Raw genomic sequence first — 26,380 nt, forward strand, 5'->3', positions numbered from 1 at the left:
AACTCCAGCAGACCCCAACCCCCCTCCCCTGATACCCTCATCCACCAACTTTAACATCCTGTCCTCCCACCATTTCTTTCTTTCCCTCCCTCCCTTCCTATCTATCATCCATCATCTATTGCTCTATCTTCTGAACATATGAGAGCAGACTGCACACATCCTTGAACAAACAATATAATTCACATATACATTTCCCATGAACAAGAACATTCTTTTATGCATTCCCATTAAGCACAGCTAAGAAGTTCAAGAAATTCAACATTGATACAAAGCTTACATTCTATATTTCTTTTTTTTTCTTCCCTTATGTCCCAGCTGTGCCCCTTTGAGCCTCCTCTCCTCCATCCTCAGATGCCACCCAGCATCATCCTTAGCATTTAATTGTCATGGTCTATTTAGACTGTCTTTTTTTTTTTTTTCCACTTGTGGAAACATATATACAGCCTAAATCTTCCCATTCCACCCCCTCCCTAGCATGCCATTAGTGGGATTAATCACATTTAGAATGTTGCAATGCTATCACCTTCCCACCATCCATTACTAGAAATTTCCCTTCACCCCAAACAGAAACCCTACACTCCCTTCTTAACTCCCCATGCCCCTTCCCCCAGTTTTTGTAACCCATACTCCACTTTTCATCTCTATGGGTCATATTCTCTGATACTTTGTGTTTACCATGGGGCTTAAATTTAACATCTTAAGTCCATAACAATCTTGTTTTTCTTTGATACCAACTTAACTTCAATAGGACACACAAACTATGTTCCTATACTCCTCCATTCCCCCAACTTTATGTAGTTCTTGTCAAAAACTACATATTTTACATTAAGTCCCAAACCACTGATTTATCATTAAAGTTCATGTATTTTAGATCCTGTAGGAAGTAAACAGTGGAGTTACAAATCAAAAATACAGTAGTATTGGTATTTATAATTACCATGTGATCTTTACCGGAAATCTTTATTCCTTCATGTGGTTTCAGTCAATTGTTTAGTGCCCCTTCCTTTCAACTTGCTCAATTCCCTTTAGCATTTCTTATAAGACTGATCTACTGGTGATGAAGTCTCTCACCTTTTGATTATCTGGGAATGTTTTCATCTCCCCCCAATTTTTACCCTCCAGGTGTTTGTGAATTTTCTGAGTCTCTGATAGTTACTGACTTCTATTTGTATTCCATTGTGGTCAGAGATTGTGCTTTGAATAAATTCAAAAAAAATTTTTTTTAAATTTATTGAGGCTTGTTTTATGTCCCAGCATATGGTCCATTCTGGAGAAAGATCCGTGATCACTAGAGAAGAATGTGTGTCCTGGTGATTGGGTATATAATGATCCATACATGTCTGTTAAACTTCTCTGTATCTCTCTCTCCTTTCTTTGTTTCTCTGTTGGTAGGGCTCCCTTTAGTATCTGAAGTAGGGCAGGTCTTTTATTAGCAAAATCTCTCAGCATTTGTTTGTGAAAAATTTAAGCTCTCCTTCAAATCTGAAAGACAGCTTTGCTGGATAAAGTATTCTTGGTTGGAAATTTTTCTTTCTCACAATTTTAAATATGTCATGCCACTGCCTTCTCGCCTCCATGGTAGCCTGAGTAGTCACTACTTAGTCTTATGTTGTTTCCTTTGTATGTGGTGAATTGCTTTTCTCTTGCTGCTTTCAGAACTTGCTCCTTCTCTTCAATATTTGACAGTCTGATCAGAATATTTCTTGGAGTGGTTTTATTTGGATTTATTTTATTTGGAGTTTGCTGGGCATTCATGCTTTGTGTATTTATATTGTGTAGAAGGTTTGGGAAGTTTTCCCCAATAATTTCTTTGAATACTCTTTCTAGACCTTTACCCTTCTCTTCCCCTTCTGGGACACCAATGAGTCTTAAATTTGGACGTTTTATTTTATCTATTGTATCCCTGAGATCCATTTCGAGTTCTTCAATTTTTTCCCCATTCTTTCTTTTGTTCTTTCATTTTCTGTTCTGTGATCCTCGAGGACACTAAGTTGTTGTTCAACTTTCTCTAATCTTGTATTATGAGTATCCAATGTCTTTTTAATTTGGCTAACAGCTTCTTTTATTTCTGTAAGATCTATTTTTTTATTTATTCTTGCAATTTCTTCTTCATGTTCTTCTAGGGTCTTCTTTATGTCCTTTATATCCTGTGCCATGCTCTTCTTCATGTCCTTTATATCCTGTGCCATGCTCTCATTGTTTGACTTTAGTTCTTTGATTAACTGTGCCAAGTACTGTGTCTCCTCTGATCTTTTGATTTGGGTGTTTGGGTTTGGGTTCTCCATATCGTCTGGTTTTATCATACGCTTTAAGATTTTCTGTTGTTTTTGGCCTCTTGGCATTTGCTTTACTTGATACAGTTCTTTCAGGGTCTATAAAATACCAATCTCTAATTTGTCAGATCTACAGCTTGGTGGTGTACTTTCTCTAACTAACCAGCAGATGGCATCTGCGAGTCACCTATTCCCCTCAAGTCAGTTCTCCCCAGCTTTGTCTTTGTGGTGTGTGGGGATCTAATTCTTGTGGGGTTCAACTGGTACACCAAGTTTGGGTGTGTTGATGGCGCTGTCAGCCCTGAATGTGGGGCGTGTGTCTGAGTGGTTAGGGAGGCAGGACAGCTTTAATAATCAAACCTCCAAGATGCTCCCAGAGATTTAAGGCTGTTGCAAGAGTCCAAGCCTTCACCTCAGTCCTGCCCAGATCGTCTCTGCCACTGACCCACAAGTCCCTGGCACTGGTGTAGGATGCCTGGGATTTCTGAGCGTGTCCATCTTCCCAGCCATGTTCTTCCACGACCCCTGCCGAGGGAAGGCTGTGCCATGTCACAAGTGTGCGCTGACCCTCCAGGGAAGCCATGGGCTGCTGGGTCATGCAGGGGCGTTCCCAGCCTGCTGTAAAGATGGTTGAATGGTGCGTGTTAATTTCCCCGTTCGCACAGCTCCACCTTCCCAGCTCTGGGACAATTAGCTATGAGTGCCCTGAAGACCACTGTCCACGGCTGATATTGTGGCGTGTGTGCGGTGCTACAGGAATCACTCCCCGTCACACTGGGTTTCTTGGCATGGCTCTTGGCTGTGGGTCCGGCCCTGGGCGGGAGCATCCCCAGCCCATGGGGGAGATGGTTGCAAGAGGTGTGGTTTCTTTCTCTTATTGGCTCCCCTCTGTCCTCCTGGCCCCGAGACAATCAGCAGCGGATGTGGGCAGGGCTATCCTCCACGACAGACACTGAAGCAATGGGAGAGTCCACTCCTGCTGTGCTTCACTGTGCAGTTCTCACCGTTGTATCCGCAATTAGTCCCAGGTTTTTTGTTATTTTTTTTTTTTAAAAAGAACTAGGCCATCTTCAAACACCAACCCATGGTTTCCCCACACCGCAGCGTGGCCGCCAGACTTTCACCCAGCTCACTCACTCGTTTCAGAATGCAAACTCCCAGTTTCACCAAATGCACGGTCCCTGTGGATTTAGCAGCCCTTGTCCAGCTGGTGCATCGCTGGAATTGGTGTTCTGGGTCACTTTCTGGCTTTTATCCAGTATTTTTCATGGAGGTGTTTCTTTGCCCTGTCTTACCTAGCTGCCATCTTGGGTTCTCCCCGAACCACCGCATTTTATAACAAAAATTATCAAATTTCTTATTCACAGACTGCTCCACAAATCAAATGTTATCCACTTAAAATGTGGAATACTATTTAAATAAATGTGAAAAATTTTTTTAACACATGCTAAAAAAATCTTAATGAGGTATCTGTAAGGGAGAACTAAATTTAACCTTCCTTTAAATAAAATTCAATGAAGGAAAACACTTGCTATTTTTTTATCGTAACACTTTGTTTACATAAAAATCTTCAGAAAATTATTGTTAAAACATGCCAGTTATTTATATGTTAATTCTAAGGAAAGGAACTGAAGTTTTGTTTCAGAATCAAAATACAAACATCACAAATCTATCATATATAAGCCAAACTTGGGGTCAAATCACAGCACAAAATACCCTGAAAGGGTTGTTCAAGTTCACTGTGGTAATACAATCTCTCATTGATACTGCCTATTGTAATTGGTTCTCCAGCTGGGTTTGAAATGTTTAGAATTATCTATTGTAATATTAGCTGTAGCAATGGGACTTAATTATAATGAAAAAATTATTACAACAAAAAGTTACCAAAAGATAAAGATTCTTCTCATAGGTACTTTTCTTTCTAAAGAAAATTCATTTCCATACTATACATTTAACATATTATTAAAACAAAAGAGACAACAAAGTTAAAAGAAAATAAAAAACACACCTGTGGAATATTCTTTACGATAGGCACTGGCTGAATTATAGGTGAAACATCAGATTTAGAAGCAGCAATTGGTGCAACTGGAGTTGATATATTTAGTGGTCCCATATGATCATCTTGATCATTTATCAATTCTATATTTTCATCCACTTCTATAGGAGAAGGCTGTATCTGGGTGGCAGGTTTAGAAGGAACTGATTCTTCCAGTGAGGGATAAGTAAAATCCACTAAAATTCCCAAAAGAACAGTAGTATTTTTTAAAGATTAGCAAACCCCATAAAGAGAATTCACACACCTCATGCATATTATATCTAAGAGTTAGATATAAACTAAATGAAGTAACAACCACAACAGTCTTAAAGAAACCATTAACTTCTAGACTGTGGATATCTTTCATTTCTAGTTCCTGAAAATAAACTGCTGTCTAATAGGACAAATGCACACACAGCAAGACTTTTACTCTGAAAATGTAAATAACTTATTCTAAAAGATATTTTACCAAAGCAACTTTAACAAAAAAATTTTCACATACATACATGAGATAAACACCTCTTCATTCTTGCCTCGTGAGGGTGGAGTGACTTTAGCATTTGTTGTGAACTGGGGATAGTAAAGGAGCCAGTTTTCATAGCCTCCCTCTAAAATCAAAGGCTCATTTCGCAGGACAGTTTTACTTTCCCACTATAAGATAAGGAAATAGTATTTTTAATATGGCAGCTGTCTCCTGATAGCTAAAAACACAAGCCTGAATTTTCAAATTACTCCTTTGAAGATGAGATTCATCTTTTACATATCTAAGTGATAAAAAAAATGGGAACTAAATTCAAAATTCAGCATTAAATGACCTAGATGCATAGATCAGGCTTAAAAAAACCACACAAATAAAATAAGTCCTCATTTTTATTTAAAAAAAGAAGATAGTCATATATCATTAGGAAAATATCTGGGGTTTGCATACCAAATGTTAATTATAGTTTCTCTGGTATCTCATGTGATTTGAAAAACATAATGTTATTTTTGCTTATCTGCACTTTAAAATTTTTCTACAATAAAATAAGGATAACTTAAAAACACCCACGTGTACAAATAATCCATGGTCTTAGAAGAAAAATTAGAAAATAAATCAGTAAATATAAAATAAAAATTACCCATAACTTCACCACCCAGAGCCACTTTAACATTTTGGAGTTTATTCTTACAGATATTTTTCTCTGTAAATACACTTCTTTTTTCATTATATTTTTAAAACACAATGAAATTTTTATAATGCTACTTTTCTCTCTTATTTGAACATCTTTTATTAATAAAGGTTTATATCATCATTTGTAATGACTAGATAATATCCTATCTTATACACACACACCAAAATCTAATCCGTCATTTGCACATTTAGGGCATTTTGTTCCCATTTTACTATAAACAATGCTGAGATATACACTAAAGATCCTTATACATGCACACAACCCAAATAACGCTCTTAGGGTAAATACCCAGAGGTAGACTTGCTGAGCCAAGGTACACGAACATTTCAAGGCTTCTGATATATACTACCAATCTTTGAAATGATCTTCAAAAAAAAAAAAACTGTGTATTTCTGTAGGATAAACTGCTAGGAGAAATGCTGGTTTAAAGGGTGTTTACAATTAAATCTTTGGTAGAGGTGCAAAACTGCCATTCAAAAAAGCTAAACCAATTTACATACTAATCAACAGTATATGAGAATGCCCATTAATTAAAGCTTTATAATTTTTATCAAACTAGTGAAGAAAAAGTGGTATCTTGTTTTGATCAGCATTTCTTGTTTTAATCAACATTTCTTTTTTAGTGCAGTTGAGCATCTTTTCTTACGTTTATTAACCATTTATATTGTATGACTTATCTTATCCTTTGCCCATTTATCTACAGAAGTGTTTGCTATTTTCTTAGTGAAGAGTGAATGTTCTCTGAATATTAGGGGAAACAGACCTTTGTCATGTATATTACAAATATGTTTCCTGGTTGATTTTTACTTCATGGTGTTTTTTACACAGTCAAATGTATTAAATTTCCTTTACGGCATCTTAGTTTAGGATCAAAATTAGAAAAATACCAATTTTTTTTATGGTATTTCATTGTTTCAGTCTACACATTTATCTTTTATATATTAGGAATTTATATTGCTCTAAGGGTAGAGGCTGGGATCCACTTTGACTTCTTGGCTAGCTAGCTGTCCTCAAACCATTTCGGTAAATCCATCTTCTCCTCACTGACTTGTTATGTCACCTTTATCATGTACTCAATTTTCATACATCTTAGGTCAAACTCTATGAAATTGCTACCTCTGTAGGTCAAGAACAGTTGAATACTGGCAGTTTCATATACCTATTGTATACTGAGGTATATTTCTAAATAAATTCCCTATTTTAAAGCATGAACTGTTTTAAGGCTTTTAAGATATAAGGCCAAATTACTCTGAGAGCAATGTCATCTCAACTGACCCTTCTACCAGCCAAGTGCGCTTTAGTCTCAACACATTCTCACCCACCATTCAATGCTGTTATTGTTTAATAATTTAACAAATTAAACTGAGTATTATTTTTTGTAACCTTTGTTAATATGATCAGTGAAAATAGCATTTCACCGTTCTTTTGCTTTTAATTTGATTACTAGCAAAGTTGACCATTTCTATGTTTTGTCCACTTCCTCTTCTGATCATGCCTGCCATGTCTGCTGCTTATTTTATTCTTTCATCTTAAGTATTTTTTTTATTTATTCTTAAAATCTCTTTGACAGTGTTCTAAACCCTGTCATATTTGTTGCAAATATTTTTGTCTTCTGTCTTTTATCTTATGTTTTTTTTTCACACTTAAGTTTTTACTTTGTGAAGTCAGATTTATCAATCTTATTTTTTGTTGTGATTTTTTTCCTTTGCCTTTATGTCTTAAAGTCTAATTCCTAAAACTAAAAAAAATCAACACATTTTTTCAGATAATTTATATTTCTGAAAATTCAAAAATTCTGTTTATATAGATCAGTTTATTTTATTGTTACTTGGTGATTCAAAACAAGTCTTTTAAATCTGAATTTTAAAAAAAAATTCTACAACCAAAGCACAATGTCTTTTTGTCCTTAAGAAAAACAATTAATCAACACTCCTTAACCAGAGAAGGCTTGCAATTACAGTAAACAAGGAAATTTGCTAACCTTGAAAAGTGCATCTTTCAGACTCCGTAGAGTTGTTCCAAGCTGTAAATCTTTTGCAGAACTAAACCAGTCAAGAAGTACCACATAATCCACAACCCCCCTCTTCTTCCACATGTCTTTAGAATCATCTGGGAGATTTGCTTCAATCCAACTGGCAGTAACTCTGAAATGTATTAACATTTGTATTGGGGTAAAAGTGGACAACAAGTCTTATATACTAATATAAGACACTGAGTTTTGTTCTACAGGCTATGTCACACCAAAACAAACTTTGAGACAGGTTCCTTTCTAAGGTCAGACTATATATTAAGATATTAAATAGCCTAAAATGTTTAACCACCCCTGCATAATGCTGTAATATATTTTACTAATTATTAGAGAATAAAATAAGTAGACCCAATTCCAACAAAAGGAGGGCAAAAGCTGAAACAGAGGAAGTTATCTAAGCACCTCTCTCAGCCAAATATAAACAAATGCGGGATCACCTGGGTAGCATTATTTATATTTCAATTCTCCTATAGCTGTACAGGTAGTTAATAGTTAACCAAATACCAAAATGTCTGTTCATTTATCAAACACATAGAGCACTTACTATGTGCCATGTACTGTTTCAAATGCTTGACAAATATCTCAGTGAATCCACACAACAATCCTTTATGGAAGAAATTATTATCTCTCTTTTACAGATAGGGAAACTGAGGCAGAAAGAGGTTAAATATCTTGTCTAAGGTTACACCTGTTAAGCAGAGCCAGAATTCAAACTCAGGTAATCTGGCTCATGTCCATGCTCTTAGCCTCTTTGCTAGGCTGCCTCTGACATCATCAACTGTATTGAATAATATCAACTTTACTTTAAAGCATGCTGTTCACTTTCTCTTTTGCTCAGTTAAAAGTAAAAGCCCTTACAATGGCCTATATGGCCCTATAAAATCTGTCACCCCTACCACCAAATCCTATTACTTCAATTTCCTCATCTGTAAAACTTGCCCCGACTCATTCCACTCCAACTGCCAGGTTCCTTGTAATTCCCTGCTTTTCTAGGTATGCTCCTGCCTAAGAGCCTCTGTTCTTTTATCAACTCTGTCTGGAATCCTGACCCGCCAGGTATCTGTAACACTCACTCGCTTAACTCCTCAAGGCTTGCTCAAGTTCTTCAGGAGGTCTTCCTGGATTAAAATTGTAATACCCACCCAAATACACACAATGGATACACCCATCTCCATAGCACTTATCAACATAAAACGTACTACACATTTTAAGTTTCTGTGGTCTGTCCCACCTCTCCCTACCTTCCCTTTTAAATATAAGCTCCATGAAGGCAAAGATTTTTGTCTCTTCAATGATTTAGCCATAGCACCAAGAACCACAGTAAGTGCTCAGTAATGAATGAACAAAATAATAATACAGATTTGCTTTTCCAGGTAAGTAACTCCATTGTATTCCTAGCAAAGTACTTATTATATAGTGGGGCATTTCAATATTTAACCGACTATAAGGACAAGCTGGGTAGTATTGGTGAAACTTTATCCACAAGTAACACTAAACAGTTTAGACTCCCCACCCCCGCCCCCAATTCCATTCCTATGTAATAACGTTGGTTACTGTATCTTCTAAGAAGTAAAAAGGAGGAGGAGGAGGAAGAGGAGGGAAAGGAGGAAAAAGAGGAGCAGGAGTGAAAAGAAGAAATAATATAAAATACTGTCTCAACATTCTTGATACATAATTAGAGAACAGAAGGATGTTTGATCAACAAAGCGTGAGAAAAATGAAATGCTATGATATTCTCAGTACTACTTCTTGCCCTAGGGATATATTTGCCTAAATAGTGTTCTCTGGATTAGTATTATACAGACAATACTGTGGGAAAACAAGAGTATCAACCAATGTTTCTCAAACATCATTCATTCATCACCTCACAACTTGCTGAAACTCTGTTCTACCTGTCCTATTACTCAATATTTGTTGAAAGTGATCTTAGCAGCGGCAGTATTTGAGTGGAGGAAGATGGCGGCTCCAGGTGTTCCTGGGTCCTGCCAGCTGTGAGGAGCCCAGGAGTGGCAAGTCCGGCCTGAAGCGGAGTGCCCCCTCTTCGGCCCAGGCCCCAGTTCCCTCACCATCGACAGCAGTGGAGCGGACCTGAGAGTGCGGTGTGGGCTGGGCCAGTTTTTTTCTTTCTTCTGGCCTCCCTGATTTCTGTGCGAAATCCACTATTAATCTTATTGGAAGGATTAGGAGAGACAGAAGAAAATACTCCTCCATGAAAAACACTGGATAGAAGACGGAAAGTGTTCCAGAATAACGATTCCAGGGTTCCACTGTCCGGGCAAGGTCTTCTGCATCCACAGTGACTGTGCCCTTAAAGAAACTGAGAGACTGCATTCAGAAACATGGGAGTGTTTGAGGCTGCTGGGGAAACAGCCACCAAGCCACACCATGGTGGGGAGAAACCTAGGGACAGTGTTTAGAGGCAGTTTAGTTCAAAAACCTGGAGAGCAGCTGTGGAGCTGGTGGCAAGAGCCACAAGCAAGCGCAGTGGGGAGTGCCTTCCATGTCCCGGGCACCCGCCTCAGTATCTGGCATGGGTGCTAGGCCTTCACACACCTGCAGGTAACAGACCCCAGCAATGAACTGGCTGCCGCAGCAGGTGGAGTACCATGGAAGTGGGAAGTTTCCATGCCCTGTACACCATCTTTTCAGTGGGCTCAGAGATGCCCCTTCGCAGTGCCTGGGCCAAGAGCTTCCTTAGGGATTCCGCTTGCCTGTGACAGTGCACAACCCTCCTCTGTGGAAGTCCATGGAGTGCACAGCCTAGAGGCACAGGTTCTGAACAGATGTGCCAAGAACCCTATACCAATCCCCGGGACATGTGGGCCCATGGCAGAGAGGGACTATAGAGAAGTGAGCTACAGCCTCAGGGGATTCCAGCTGCAGCCGTAGCTCAGGGGATTCAGCCGCAGCCCCAGGAATGGCTGAGAGCACTGGGTCTTAAACCCATCTTCCCTGCTGCGCCAGTTTGAATGTATTACGTCCCCCCAAATGCCATTACCTTTGATGTAATCTTGTGTGGGCAGACCTATCAGTGTTAATTAGATTGTAATTCTTTGAGTGTTTCCATGGAGATGTGACCCACCCAACTGTGGGTGATGACTGATTGGATAATTTCCATGGAGGTGTGGCCCTCCCATTCAGGGCGGGTCTGAATTAAATTACTGGAGCTCTGTATAAGATCAGACAGAAGGAGCAAGCTGCTACAGCCTAGAGGGACACTTTGAAGAAAGCACAGGAACTGCAGATGAGAGACAGTTTGAAGATGGCCGTTGGAAGCAGACTCTTGCTCCAGAGAAGCTAAGAGAGGACAAATACCCCAGGTGCAACTAAGAGTGACATTTTTGAGGAACTGCTGCCTAAAGAGGAACGTCCTGGGAGAAAGCCATTTTGAAACCAGAACTTTGGAGCAGACACCAGCCACGTGCCTTCCCAGCTAACAGAGGTCTTCCAGACACCATTGGCCATCCTCTGGTGAAGGTACCCAATTGCTGATGTGTTATCTTGGACACTTTATTGCCTTAAGACTGTAACTGTGTAACCAAATAAACCCCCTCTATAAAAGCCAATCCATTTCTGGTGTTTTGCATTCTGGCAGCATTAGCAAACTAGAACACCTGCTAACTGCACAGGGCATGCCCCCCACCCTCAGCACTGACAGTCCCAACAGCACACGGAAAATTGGTGCACTGATTGGACCTCCAAAAGTTTTAGACCCCCACACACTGCATATACAAGGTTGGGCACAACTGGCTTGAGGGTAAGAGGTGGCTTGGGAGTGCCATCTGCTGGTAGGTCAGGGAAAGCACACTCCACCAAGCTGTAGCTCTGTCAAATAATAGATAATTGTTCCAATAAGCCTGCATATCCTAAAAGAACCATTTCAAGATAAGCAAATGCCAAGAGGCCAAAAACAACAGAAAAATTTAAAGCATATGAAGGGACCAGAAGATAAGGATAACCTAAACGCCCAAATCAAAAAACCAGAAGAGACACAGAACTTGGAGCAATTAATCAAAGAAGTAATCACAAACACCAATATCATGGCTCAGGATATAAAGGATATCAAGAAGACCCTAAAAGAGCATAAAGAAGAGTATGCAAGAGTAAATTTAAAAAATAGAGGAACTTACGGAAATAAAAAAAACTGTTGATCAAATTAAAAAGATTCTGGAAACACATAGCAGTAGATTAGATTAAATCGAAGAATGAGTAAATGGATTGAACATAATGTTTTGAAGAGTAAAAGCATAAAAGAATGAAGAGAGAAGAAAATAAAAAATTTGAAATGGATCTCAAGGATATGATGGACAACATAAAGCGCAAAATTTAAGAATCACTGGTGTTCCAGAAGGGGAAGAGGTCTAGGAAGAGTATTCAAAGACATTGTTGGGGAAAACTTCCCAACCCTTCTAAACAACATAAATACGCAAATCATAGATGCCCAACGAACTCCAACAGAATAAATCCCAATAAACACACTCTGAGATATATTCTGATCAGATTGTCAAATGCTGAAGAGAAGGAGCAAGTTCTGAAAGCAACAAGAGAGAAGCAATTCACCACATAAAAGGGAAACAAGATAAGACTAAGTAGTGACTACTCAGCGGCCACCATGGAGGCGAAAAGGCAATAATATGTCATATTTAAAATTCTGAAAGAGAAAATGTGTCGACCAAGAATACTTTATCCAGTAAAGCTCTCCTTCAAATTTGAGGGAGAGTTTAAAATCTTATTCTCTTAATCTCACAAAGGAGCAATATGTAAATGTAAAGTCTGAGCAGTATGTACATATAAAGTCTGCACCCAGATATGAATAAAGCCTTTCCATTTACCTCCCTAGACACCTGGAGACACCTTTCCCAGGTAATAACTAAATTACTGAAGTTCTCCAAACCTGTTACATGTTAACTAAAATAATTAACACTCTTTGTCTCTAATGGGTTTAGCCAATTGAAGAATCACTAAAAAAAAAAAAAAAAAAAAAAAAAAAAAATGGGAAAATCCAAATAAACAGAAACCAAATTTAGCTAATTCTAGGCTAGAATACCTGTAACAGTACATGAAGTTATTTATGCCCATACCAAAGGCCAATCCTCTGTCTTAAATTCAAAGTAATAATTTACTGAAAAGTGGTTATTTAAACTTGCCCACGGAGCTCATTAAACACAAACTTCTGAAACCACAAATAATGTTTAACCATCAAACATAGCATATAACAATGAACTACTAGTACATATTACTGATTTCACAGAAAATCTCTCTGTACTTAGGTCTGTCCATAAAGATGGAACCACTGATTATTAATGTCTGTCCAGGGATTTTAGTAACATGTCCCTTAATCTACTGTTTTTTGAACTTAGATTTGCATGAAAAAAGAAAAGATCCTGACATCTTTAAAGAATCATTAATAAATCGTGCATTTATTAAAATAATAATAATAATAATAATAATATGTGGGAACACACATACACAATGTTCAGAATAAACAACTTGGCATCACTGTAGATGCTGTGCATATTAAATAAATAAAAGATAAGGTGAACAATTTAATAGAACTTTGAAATTTTAATCAAAAAGGACAAATTTGATGAAAAATGTAATTAACAAGGTTGACAAAATGAAAATATGAATACTCTGTAAATAAGAAATACCTCCCATCCTAGATGTCCCCACCAGAAAATTTTACCAAAGATTAAAAGAAGAAGTAAGATCAATCATACACAACTCTTCTAAAGAATAGAGAAATTCTGAGATGGGCCACTGAGGAGTACCAGCATTTCAGGTATACACAAGAAAGTGTGGTGTTAGAAAGTAGTGGAGATGTGGCTAGAGACAGAAAATCAGAGCAGTAGAGTGTAGTGCCAAATAAACCAATGATGGTTTCAGAAAGGGGTTATTAAGCAATACTTGTAAGTGCTAGAGACAGGGCAATTAAGATTAAGGTAGAAAATTCTTCCTCAGAGTTTGAAGTCATTGGTTACCCTTGGGCAGGGGCATTTGACTTTTTTGACCATGACTCACAGAAACATATTTTACATCATGGTTTTGTATATACACATAAACACCCAATTGAAAAAAATCTTCACAACATTGAATGTGAATGGATTAAACTCCCCAATTAAAAGATACAGATTGGCAGAATGGATTTAAAAATAATGTATCATCAACATGTTGCTTACAAGAGACTCATCTTAGACCCAGAGACACACAGAAATTTAAAGTGAATGGATGGAAAAAATATTCCATGCAAGCTTCAGCCAAAAGAAAGCCGGAGTAGCAATATTAATCTCAGATGAAACAGACTTCATTTTTTTTAAACAGACTTTAAATGCAAGGATGTTATAAGAGATAAAGAAGGACACTATATACTAATAAAAGGGACAATTCAACAAGAAAAAATAACAATCATAAATGTCTATGCACCCAATCAAGGTGCTCCAAAGTACATGACACAAACATTGGCAAAACTGAACGAAGCAATACACGTTTCCACAAGAATTGTGAGAGACTTCAATACATCACTCTTGCCTACAGACAGATCAACCAGACAGAGGACCAATAAGGAAACTGAAAACCTAAACAATGTGATAAATGAATTTGACTTAACAGACATATATAGAATATCACATCTCAAAAGCTCACGGAACTTTCTCCAGAGTAGATCATATGCTGGGCCATAAAAAAAGCCTCAGTAAATTTTAAAAGATTGAAATTATTCAAAGCACATTCTCTGATCACAACGCAATAAAATGAGAAGTCAATAACCATTAAAGATTTAGAACATTCACAAATATCTGGAGGTTTAACAACACAATACTAAACAATCAATGGGTTAAAGAAGAAATAGCAAGAGAAATTGCTAAATATCTAGAGACTAATGAAAACGAGAGGACAACATATCAAAACTTATGGGACGCAGCAAAGGTAGTACTGAGGGGGAAATTTATAGCTCTAAATGCATACATTAAAAAGGAAGAAAGAGCTAAAATCAAAAAAGAAATGGAATTGAAGGACCTAGAAAATGAGCAGCAAACTAATCCTAAACCAAGTATTAGAAATAACAAGGATTAAAGCAGAAATAAATGACACAGAGCACAAAAAAACAATAGAGAGAAAAAATAAAAACAAAAGTTGGTTCTTTGAGATCAACAAGAATGACTTGATAGACTAACAAAATCAAAAAGAGAGAAGCCCTAAATAAACAAAATAATAACTGAGAGAGGTGACATTACTGTGGATCCTGAAAAAAATTAAAAATTATAAGAGGATACTATGAACAACTGTATGCCAACAAACTAGATAATGTAGAGGAAATGGACAATTTCCTGGAAATACATGAATAACCCAGACTGACCAGAGAAGAAACAGAAGACCTCAAAAAACCAATCACAAGTAAAGAGATCCAATCAGTCATCAAAAAGTTTCTCATAAATAAATGCCCAGGGCCAGATGGATTCACAGGGGAATTCTACAAAACTTTCCCAAAAGAACTGACACCAATCTCACTTAAACCGTTTCAAAAAATTAAAGAAAACGGAACAATACTGTGCCGGTTTGAAGGTATTATGTCCCCCAAAACACCATTATCTTTGATGTAATCTTGTGTGGGCAGATGTATCAGTGCTGATTAGATTGTAATTCTTTGAGTGTTTCCATGGAGATGCACCCCACCCAACTGTGGATGATGACTTTGGTTGGATAATTTCCATGGAGGTGTTGCCCCACCCATTCAGGGTGGGTCTGAATTAAATTACTGGAGCACTATATAAGCTCAGACAGAAGGAACAAGCTTGCTATAGCCAAGAGGGACACTTTGAAGAATGCACAGAAGCTGAGAGAGTAGATGCAGATGAGAGACAGTTTGAAGATGGCCGTTGAAAGCAGACTTTTGCTCCGGAGAAGCTAAGAAAGGACAAATGCCCCAAGAGCAATTTAGAATGACATTTTTGAGGAGCTGCAGCCTAGAGAAGAATGTCCTGGGAAAAAGCCATTTTGAACCCAGAACTTCGGAGCAGACACTAGCCACATGCCTTCCCAGCTAACAGAGGTTTTCCAGACACCACCGGCCACCCTCCAGTGAAGCTACCCAATTGCCAATGTGTTACCTTGGACACTTTATGTCCTTAAGACTCTAAAGTGTAACCAAATAAACCCCCTTTTTAAAAGCCGATCCATCTCTGGTGTTTTGCATTCTGGCAACATTAGCAAACTAAAACAAATACCTAACTCATTTTATGAAGCTAACATCACTCTAATACCAAAACCAGGTAAAGATGCTACAAGAAAGGAAAAGTACAGGCCTATCTCCCTCTGATTATAGATGCAAAAATTCTCAACAAAATACTTGCAAATCGAATTCAAAGACACATTAAAAAAATCATACACCATGACCAAGTGGGGTTCATTCCAGTCATGCAAGGATGGTTCAACATAAGAAAATCATATCAACGTAATGCAACACATTAACAAATCAAAAGGGAAAAATCAAATGATCATCTCAATAGATGCTGAAAAAGTATTTCACAAAATCCATCATCTTTTTTTGATAAAAACACTTCAAAAGGTAGGAATTGAAGGAAACTTCCTCAATATGATAAAGGGCATATATGAAAAACCCACAGCCAGCATAGTACTCAATGGCGAGAGACTGAAAGCCTTCCCTCTAAAATCAGGGATGAGACAAGGATACCCACTGTCACGACTGTTATTCAACATTGTGCTAGAAGTGCTAGCCAGTGCAATCTGGCAAGACAAAGAAATAAAAGGCATCCAAATTGGAAAGGAAGAAGTAAAACTGCCATTATTTGCAGATATGATCTTATATTTGGGAAACTGTGAGAAATCGACAATACAGCTACTTGAGCCAATAAACAAATTTAGCAAAGTAGTGGGATATAAGATTAATGCCCATAAGTCAGCAATGTTTCTATACACTAGAAATGACCTAACTGAAGAGACACTCAAAAATAAGATTTCATTCTCACTAGCAACTAAAAAAGTCAAGTACCTAGGAATAAACTTAACCAAGGATGTAAAAGAACTATACATAGAAAACTACATATCTTAAGTAAAAGAAATAGAAGTGGATCTAAAAAGATTGAAAAATATTCCATGTCCATGGATAGGAAGGCTAAATGTCGTTCAATTCTACCCAAACTCATCTACAGATTCAGTGTAATTCCAATCAAAATTCCAACAACTTACTTTGCAGACTTGGAACAGGTAGTTATCAAATTTATTTCGAAGGGAAAGATGGCTTGAATTGCTAAAAACATTCCAAAAAAGAAAAACGAAGTGGAAGGCCTTATACTACCTGACTTTGAAGCTTATTATAAAGCCATGGTAGTCAAAACAGCATGGTACTGATACAAAGATAGGTACATTGATCAATGGAATCAAATTGAGAATTCAGAGATAAACCCCCAGATCTATGGTGAACTGATCTTTGATAAGGCCCCCAAATCCACTGAACTGGGAAAGAACAGTCTCTTCAACAAATGGGGCTGGGCGAGCTGGATATCCATATCCAAAAAGATGAAAGAGGACCTCTACCTCACACCCTATACAAAAACTAACTCAAAGTGGATTAAAGACCTTAATATAAGAGACAGTAATATAAAACTCCTAGAAGATAATGTAGGAAAACATCATTAAGACCTTGTATTAGGAAGTCACTTCTTAGACCTTACACCCAAAGCACAAGCAACAGAAGAAAAAACAGATGTATGGGAATTCCTAAAAATTAAAAGCTTCTGTACCTCAAAGGAATTTGTCAAAAAGGTGAAGAGGCAGCCAACTCAATGGGAAAAAATTTTTGGAAACCATGTATCTGACAAAAGACTGATAATCTTGCATAGATAAAGAAATACTACAACTCAATGACAATAGTACAAAGAGCCCAATTACAAAATGGGCAAAAGATCTGAAAAGAGATTTCTCTGAAGAGGAAATACAAATGGCCAAAAAACACATGAAAACATGTTCATCTTCACTAGCTATTAGGAAGATGCAAATTAAGACCACAATGAGATATCATCTCACACCAGTTAGAATGACTGCCATTAAACAAACAGGAAACTACAAATGCTGGAGAGGATGTGGAGAAACTGGAACTCTCATTCATCGTTGGTGGGACTGTATAATGGTACAGCCACTCTGGAAGACAGTCTGGCGGTTCCTTAGAAAACTAGATATAGAGTTACCCTTCGATTCAGCAATTTCATTTCTCGGTATATACCTGGGAGATCTGAAAGCAGTGACAAGAACAGATATTTGCACACCAATGTTCATAGCAGCATAATTCACAATTGCCAAGAGATGGTGTTCTAGTTTGCTAATGCTGCTGGAATGAAAAACACCAGAGATGGACTGGCTTTTATAAAAGGGTGTTTATTTGGTTACACAGTTACAGTCTTAAGGCAATAAAGTGTCCAAGGTAACACATCTGCAATTGGGTACCTTCACCGGAGGATGGCCAATGGTGTCCAGAAAACCTCTGTTAGCTGGGAAGGCATGTGGCTGGTGTCTGCTCCAAAGTTCTGGTTTCAAAATGGCTTTCTCCCAGGATGTTCCTCTCTAGGCAGCAGTTCCTCAAAAATGTCACTCTTAGTTGCACTTTGGGTATTTGTCCTCTCTTAGCTTCTCCGGAGCAAGAGTCTGCTTTTAACAGCCATCTTCAAACTGTCTCTTATCTGCACCTCTTGTGCTTTCTTCAAAGTGTCCCTCTTGACTGTAGCTTCTCTTCAAAACATCACTCACAGCTGCAGCTGCACTGAGTTCCTTGTGTTTGTCAGCCCATTTATATGGCTCCACTGATCAAGGCCCACCCTGAATGGAAATATCTCATCAGAGTTATCACCTACAGTTGGGTGGGGCACATTTCCATGCAAACAACCTAATCCAAACATTCCAACTTAATCCCCACTAATATGTCTGCCCCATAAGATTGAATCGAAGAATATGGCTTTTTCTGGGGGACATAATACATTCAAACAAGCACATTCCACCCCCTGGACCCCAGAAAATAAATTCTTTCCAAATACAAATACATTCATCCCATCACAATATCACAAAAACTTAAATCATTTTAGTAACAATATTAAGTACAAGATCCCATCAAAATCAGTTATAGGCGTGGTCTCACCTAAAGCAAAATTCTCCTTTAGCTGTGGATCTGTGAACTTAGAACAAGTTATGTGCTTCCAATATACAAAGGAGGGACATTCATAGGATAAACTTTCCCATTGCCATAAGGAGAAACAGTAAGGAAAACAGGTAACGGGACCAAAACAGTTCCTACAACCCGCAGGACAAACTCCATTAGATTTCAAAGTCTGAGTCATTTACAGAAGGATGTTGCATCCTTGGGGCTTGAGGGAGTGGGAGTCTAACCCTTCCTAAGGGCCTTTTTGGCAGCCCTTTCCTCTCCAAAAGCTTAGGTGAGTGCTCCAACATATCCACACATTGGGGAGACCACCTTTTCGGCCCTACCCTCCTCAAACATTGTGGCAGCTCCTGGATTCCCTTCCATCTCCAGTGCACACGGTCAATCCCTTCAGAACAGTGTGGTGGCAGCCAGGCTCTCCCCAACTCTCTGGGAACATGCTCCACCCTCTTTGGGACCTGAGGTGGCAAAACTCTTCTGGAGCATCAAGGCGGAAGGCCCACCCTCGACCTCCGGGGCAAACTCACCCTTTCCATGTGTGTGGGCCCCTCTGCTCTCCAAGTCCAAGACCTCTTGACAGATCTCAACCTCCATGGCTCTGTCTTTGAAGAAATTTTTCCTTCAATTTGTTCCTTGTCTGTCTCTTCCAGTTCAGACTGGCAGCGGCTCTGTATTAAAGATCTCACAAAAATTCTGTTGGCTTTGCATGAAGCACACAGGGGTCCAAACCATCAGACAATAGGACTTTCCACAAATCCTTTCTGCTTAACTCTTTCTCCATTCTTGGCTTGTATTGAAATGGCAGCTGGGTTCCATGTTTGGTTACATCCTCACATTGAGCTATAGCTTCTTGGGTTTCACCCCCTGAAAGCCCAAGTTTTTCAGGCCATAAATTTCTGGTTTCTTTGAAACCAAGAGTTCATTTCTCAGCTTATCTCTGTTCTCTCACATTTTACTGTAAGCTGCAAGTAAAAGCCAGGCTACTTCTTCTATATTTTGCTTGGAGATCTCATCAGCTAAATATCCCAGGTTGTCACTTTCAAATTCTGCCTTCCATCCAACACCAGGACTCAATTTTGCAAAATCTCTGCCACTTTAAAACAAGGATCACCTTCCTTCCAGTGTGCAACAACACATTCATCATTTCTGCTCAAGGCCTCATCAGAAGTATCTTTAGAGACCATATTTCCACAGTCTCTTCAAAGAGTTTAGGCCTTTTCTATCAAGCTCCTCACAATTCTTCCAGAATCTTCCCCTTATCCATTTATTTTTTTTTTAATCATCATTTTATTGAGATATAGTCACATACCACGCAGTCATACAAAACAAATTGTACTTTCGATTGTTTACAGTACCATTACATAGTTGTACATTCATCACCTAAATCAATCCCTGACACCTTCATTAGCACACACACAAAAATAACAAGAATAATAATTAGAGTGAAAAAGAGCAATTGAAGTAAAAAAGAACACTAGGTACCTTTGTCTGTTTGTTTGCTTCCCCTACTTTTCTACACATCCATCCATAAACTAGACAAAGTGGAGTTTGGTCCTTATGGCATTCCCAATCCCACTGTCACCCCTCATAAGCTACATTTTTATACAACTGTCTTCGAGATTCATGGGTTCTGGGTTGTAGTTTAATAGTTTCAGGTATCCACCACCAGCTACCCCAATTCTTTAGAACCTAAAAAAGGTTGTCTAAAGTGTGCGTAAGAGTGCCCACCAGAGTGATCTCTCGGCTCGTTTTGGAATCTCTCTGCCACTGAAGCTTATTTCATTTCCTTTCACATCCCCCTTTTGGTCAAGAAGATGTTCTCCATCCCACGATGCCGGGTCTACATTCCTCCCCGGGAGTCATATTCCACGTTGCCAGGGAGATTCACTTCCCTGGGTGTCTGATCCCACGTAGGGGGGAGGGCAGTGATTTCACCTTTCAAGTTGGCTTAGCCAGAGAGAGAGGGCCACATCTGAGCAACAAAGAGGCATTCAGGAGGAGACTCTTAGGCACAAATACAGGGAGGCCTAGCCTCTCCTTTGCAGCAACCGTCTTCCCAAGGGTAAAACTTATGGTAGAGGGCTCAACCCATCAAACCACCAGTCCCCTATGTCTGTGGTCATGTTAGCAACCATGGAGGTGGGGTAGGCGAATACCCCTGCATTCTCCACAGGCTCCTCAAGGGGGCACTACATCTTTTTTTTTTTTTTCCTTGTTTGTCTTTTTTCTTTTTTTTTTTTTTTTAACTTTCCCTTCTTTTTTCAAATCAACTGTATGAAAAAAAAAGTTAAAAAGAAAACAAACATACAATAAAAGAACATTTCAAAGAGACCATAGCAAGGGAGTAAGAAAAAGACAACTAACCTAAGATAACTGCTTAACTTCCAACATGTTCCTACCTTACCCCAAGAAAGTTACATAATATAGCAACATTTCAGTGAACTTGTTCCTACTACATCCATCAGAAATTAACAGACCATAGTCATTTCTGGGCATCCCCAGAACGTTAAATAGCTTATCTGTTCTTCTTGGATTATTGTTCCCCCTTCCTTAATTGCTCTCTACTGCTAGTTCCCCTACATTCTACATTATAAACCATTTGTTTTACATTTTTCAAAGTTCACATTAGTGGTAGCATATAATATTTCTCTTTTTGTGCCTGGCTTATTTCGCTCAGCATTATGTCTTCAAGGTTCATCCATGTTGTCATATGTTCCCTTATCCATTTAAAAAGCCATTCCAACATGTTTGGTATTTGCAAACTCAGCAGCAAAAGCACCCCACTCCTGGTACCAAAATCTATTCTAGTTTGCTAATGCTGCTGGAACGCAAAACACCAGAGATGGATTGCCTTTTATAAAAGGGGGTTTATTACGTTACCCAGTTACAGTCTTAAGGTCACAAAGTGTCCAAGGTAACACATCAGCAATTGGTTACCTTCACTGGAGAATGGCCAATGGTGTCCAGAAAACCTCTGTTAGCTGGGAACGCAAAGTTCTGGTTTCAAAATGTCTTTATCCCAGGACGTTCCTCTCTTGGCAGCAGTTCCTCAAAAATGTCACTCTTAGTTGCACTTGGGGTATTTGTCCTCTCTTAGCTTCTCCGGAGCAAGAGTCTGCTTTTAGCAGCCACCTTCCAACTGTCTCTCATCTGCAGCTCTTGTTCTTTCTTCAAAGTGCCCCTCTTGGCTATAGCTCCTCTTCGACACATCACTCACAGCTGCAGCTGCACTGAGTTCCTTGTGTTTGTCAGCCCATTTATATGGCTCCACTGATCAAGGCTCACCCTGAATGGGTGGGGTCACACCTCCATGGAAATATGTCATCAGAGTTATCACCTACAGTTGGGTGGGGCACATTTCCATGCAAACAACCTAATCCAAACGTTCCAACTTAATCCTTACTAATATGGCTTTCCCACAAGATTGCATCAAAGAATATGGCTTTTTCTGGGGGACTTAATACATTCAAACCAGAATAGATGGGAACAATCCAAACGTCCTTCAACAGATGAGTTGATAAACAAAATGTGGTATATACACATGATGGAGTACTGCACAGCAGTAAGAAGGAACGAGGTCATGAAACATGAGAAATGGATGAACCTTGAAGACATAATGCTAAGTGAAATAAGCCAGGCGCAAAAAGAGAAATATTGTATGCTACCACTAATAATGAACGTTGTGAAAAATGTAAAATACACATTCTATATTGCAGAATGTAGGGGACGTAGAGATAGATAGCAAATAGTGAAGGGGGAATGATAATCTAATAGGAACAGATAAGTTATAGATGGTAATCTTAAGTTTATGGGAATGCTTAGGAATGACTATGGTTGTTAATTTTTTGGGGTAGGGTAGGAAAATGTTGGAAGCAATGTAGTTATTTTAGGGTATTTGTTTTTCTTTTTCCTCTGTTTTGGTTTTGTTTGGAATGTAGTCTTTTAAATTACTGTTTTTTTAATTTTTTGATAAATAATCTTTTACTTAAATGTATTTTAAGAAGAAACTTCATATTCCTATACACATGGAAAAGCAACATCATATGCAAAAACTAAAAGGAACCTCAGAAGTAAATAAGACAGAAAAGCAACAGAAATAGAATAAAATAGAAAAGCTGTGCTGTAGCAATGAGAATGAACTGTAACTATGCATGATAATATGGATGACTCTCATAAACACAGGTTTAGTAAAAGAAGCAAGACTAAAAGACTACATATTGCATAATTCCATTTATATAAAATACAAAAACAGACAAAACATATCTATTCTATTAGAATTTGGCTGCTGTCTTGGGTGAGTGGGGATATAGGAGGTATATTGGGGCTTCTGGAGTTATGGTAATTTTCTGTTTCTTGGTCCGGACGCTAGTTAATGAATTACTAGTTCCAATTCATGATAATTCCTTGGGCTAAAAGGGCAGGAGTGCTTTTGTATGTATATAATATTGTATTAAATTTGAAAAATAAATATACAATAAAAAAATATAGTAACCAACATCAGCTAACTGTAAATACTGTTGCCTACAGAAAACTCTGAGATCTTACTCTGTTAAGAAAGGGAGATTAGCAAATTTAAAAAGGAATATTGACACTAAAATGAGACTCTTTAATAACTCAGAAGGACTGAAACAAATTAAAGGGAATAATTTTCTTCCTATGCAATGCCTTCTTAATCTTCAATCTAAAATCAACTCAAGTTTCATAGTATCCAAATGTCAAATTTTGGGAAACACTGAGCTAAACTCAATAAAGACCTTCCACTTTCTGTCAGTATGGATTAGACCATCCACAGACTAATTACAACTTTTTTGCCTTTTCAAATCCTAGATATATATTCATATCTCTAGATTAGACTAAGGACTCTGATCACATTTTTAAAAACCATTTTTACAAAGCACTCTATTGTTCTAGTCAAATATTTTTCAAGTATCTGACTGTGCCAAGAACTGTGTAAGTTTTATTACTATTTTGAAAATATATTTTTTAATGTTGCTTATGTCCTTAGAACGGGCCATAGATTATAACTAATCCAATCCATAAACCAAGACCCAGAAAGGTTTTATGATTTGTATAAGAATACTTGAAATAATGTTCTGGATTTTTAGCTCTGTCGTCATGTCATGAAGATTTCTAATATACAATATATCCATGCAAGTAAACTTTTTAAAAAATTATTTTATAGGTTAAAAGCCTTCTTGCCAAGAAAAGAAAGAAAAAAATGTTTTTTTAGTTAGCTCTTACTAGTGCTAAGTACTGTGCTAAGTACATATATATAATTCTCATTTAAACTTCCCCCAAACCCTGTAAGATGGGAACTATTATTATCCTCATTTGACAGAAAAATGGGTTTAAGGGAAATTAGGTTACTAGCTAGAAGTAATATAGCTACTAAGTGAAAGAATTATGATCTGAATACAATCTGGCTTTAAAGGCCTTCTTCTTAGCTATACTGCTTCTTAAAAAAAGAAAAACATGTAGATTCTTTTACCATTAAGTAAAAATAGCATGGGGAATTTCAAGATGTAAAACAATTAGGGTTCAGAGTTTTAGTTAATTTGGTATATAACTTCAAAAGCTCACAAACAGAAAATAGTAGGTGAAATCAGTCAACAAACTCCTGAGGAGAGAGGGCACACAAAGGCAGCTTCATTTCTCTTCTAATTAGACTAAAATGCCAGAAGTGGGACAAAATGGCCAAACTGTAAATGTCCCCTACATTACCTTTTCAGACAGGGTAAGGTATGCCATTAAGGAACAAAGAATGAAAAATCAGTATGAAAAGACTATCACATTTAGCCTGGATGTTAAACAGTAACACTTACTACTTACATCTACAGTTTACCATTTTATCCAAATACATTATGACCTACCCTGGACTGATGGCTTCTTCAGGAACACTGACAGAATCTGAAATACGGGAATCTTGATAATCTTGCATTCTTCGAGCATCCATTATAATCAAGCTGATGTTTTTATCCATCATCATTGTAAATAGTTCATTTGCTGTGATCGCTCCTTGAAATTGAAAGAGAGAGCATAAGTGACAAGAAACACCCAGTTCTGTGTGCTATCATATCACTAAACACAGGACAAACAGCTTTTCAAGAAGTGCCAAGTGTACTGGGTGTCATATACTGCCACTTCAACAAACTATTTATAGCCTTTTAACTGCTACTCCATCAGACCCATTTATTGCCTTCTGACTAATAGTTAACTATAATTTAACTTTATGTATTGGACATTTATCAAGAAACCAGTTCAATGATCTGTTTATAAAGACGCAGATATCAAAACTTGCTATTGAGATCAGAACTACATCTAGTGTTGGCTCTGTTACTGGTATAAACTAAAAGAAATTAATGTGTGCATCTTATGAAAATATTCTTATTCTGAATTCTAAAAATAAGCCATCATAAAAATGTTAACCAGAAAAACATCTATGGCTCAAAAATTCTCTCAAGTTTCACTCTTTCAAAAAAGTCTTTGATGAAGTTTTTGGGAGCTACTGGAAAAACTTTTAGATTGACAAGTATTCCTAGACCAACAAGTCAAAAGCTGTTATCTGTATTCCACATCAGGGGTTGGCAAACTATGGCTGCCTGTTTTTACTGGAACACACCCATGCTCATTTGTTTACATATTGTCTATGACTGCTTTCACGCTAAGGCAGCAGAGCTGATAGCTGCACAAGGCCCCCAAACATAAAATATTTACTATCTTTAAGAAAAAAGTTTGTGGATCCCTGTTGTAAATGATGCTTCTTTAGATAGCTCCCAACCAGAAAGGAAAAAAAGACTACCTTAGTTTTACTTTTTTTTAAAGAAGACTAATAAGAACCTAAAAAAATGAGCTTATGAGATATTTAAATTTATTAACCATTTTCTCTTTTAGCTTCCACCACCTCAACAGAAAGATGAAAAAGCACTACTAGAGAGCTTAAATATGTAAAAACTTGTTTCAGCAGTGACCTGTGAGAAGTCACAGTAATTCCTAAGCTAAAACAACCAGAGCTGCCAGTAACCATTTCACTTTCCTTCCTAACCAACAAGACTACTCTGATAACAAAACAGACTAAATAAATTGAGAAAAACCACTGAGATGGGAAACATCCAACAGGATGAGATAAAAAGGAACATATGGGTTAAAACTAATCATAGAATGAAGTGATAACATTTAGAAAGGTACCTTATGGCACTCATAGTTTATTTTTTAAACAGTTACACGGCAGTATTTTAAATAGAAAATCCATCTTATTGTTTACATAGTTACAATTAAGTTATATTTTCTTTAAGAGAGGAAAAATTTCTCTACTAGGCAAAAGCAACTGCCTAAGTCTTGCTGTTTACACCACATATTCGTAACCAGAACATCAACACTACTTATTGGTAACATCCAAATTACTGGTTTAGGTTTTTTTGAGGAGGGTGAAGAAGCCTCTTAAGTAATTAGGTCTACAACCTGGAGACACAAATAACAACAGTTAATATTTACATAAAGTTTACTATGCATTCTAAGAGTCTTGATCTTCACAATAACTCTATGAAGTAAGTACTATTATTATTCCCATTTTACAGATGGGGAAACAACACAAAGATGCAGATCACGGGGAAACTCAGAGGAGGAGCCAGTATTCAAACCCAGTCAGTCTGACTCCTGAGAGAATCCATGCTTTTAAACACTATGCTAAATTCTATCTAGGGAAGAAAA

The 26,380-nt window shown here is 37.7% G+C and overlaps 1 protein-coding gene across 3 annotated transcripts in view; it reads right to left on the reverse strand.

Annotated features, from left to right (window-relative positions):
- USP8 (ubiquitin specific peptidase 8) overlaps positions 1-26,380 on the reverse strand; it is a 118,308-nt gene that overhangs the window by 26,770 nt on the left and 65,158 nt on the right. For all 3 annotated transcript variants that reach the window (XM_037833996.1, XM_037833997.1, XM_037833998.1), the window contains exons 7-10: positions 24,544-24,688; positions 7,462-7,624; positions 4,815-4,959; positions 4,282-4,505 (exon numbers count right to left, since the gene is read on the reverse strand). In XM_037833996.1, coding sequence (XP_037689924.1) covers positions 4,282-4,505; positions 4,815-4,959; positions 7,462-7,624; positions 24,544-24,688 — 677 coding nt within the window. The remainder of the gene's footprint in view (positions 1-4,281; positions 4,506-4,814; positions 4,960-7,461; positions 7,625-24,543; positions 24,689-26,380) is intronic.

Source organism: Choloepus didactylus, chromosome 4 (assembly GCF_015220235.1).
Source record: "Choloepus didactylus isolate mChoDid1 chromosome 4, mChoDid1.pri, whole genome shotgun sequence".
Classification (NCBI taxonomy): Eukaryota; Metazoa; Chordata; class Mammalia; order Pilosa; family Megalonychidae; genus Choloepus; species Choloepus didactylus.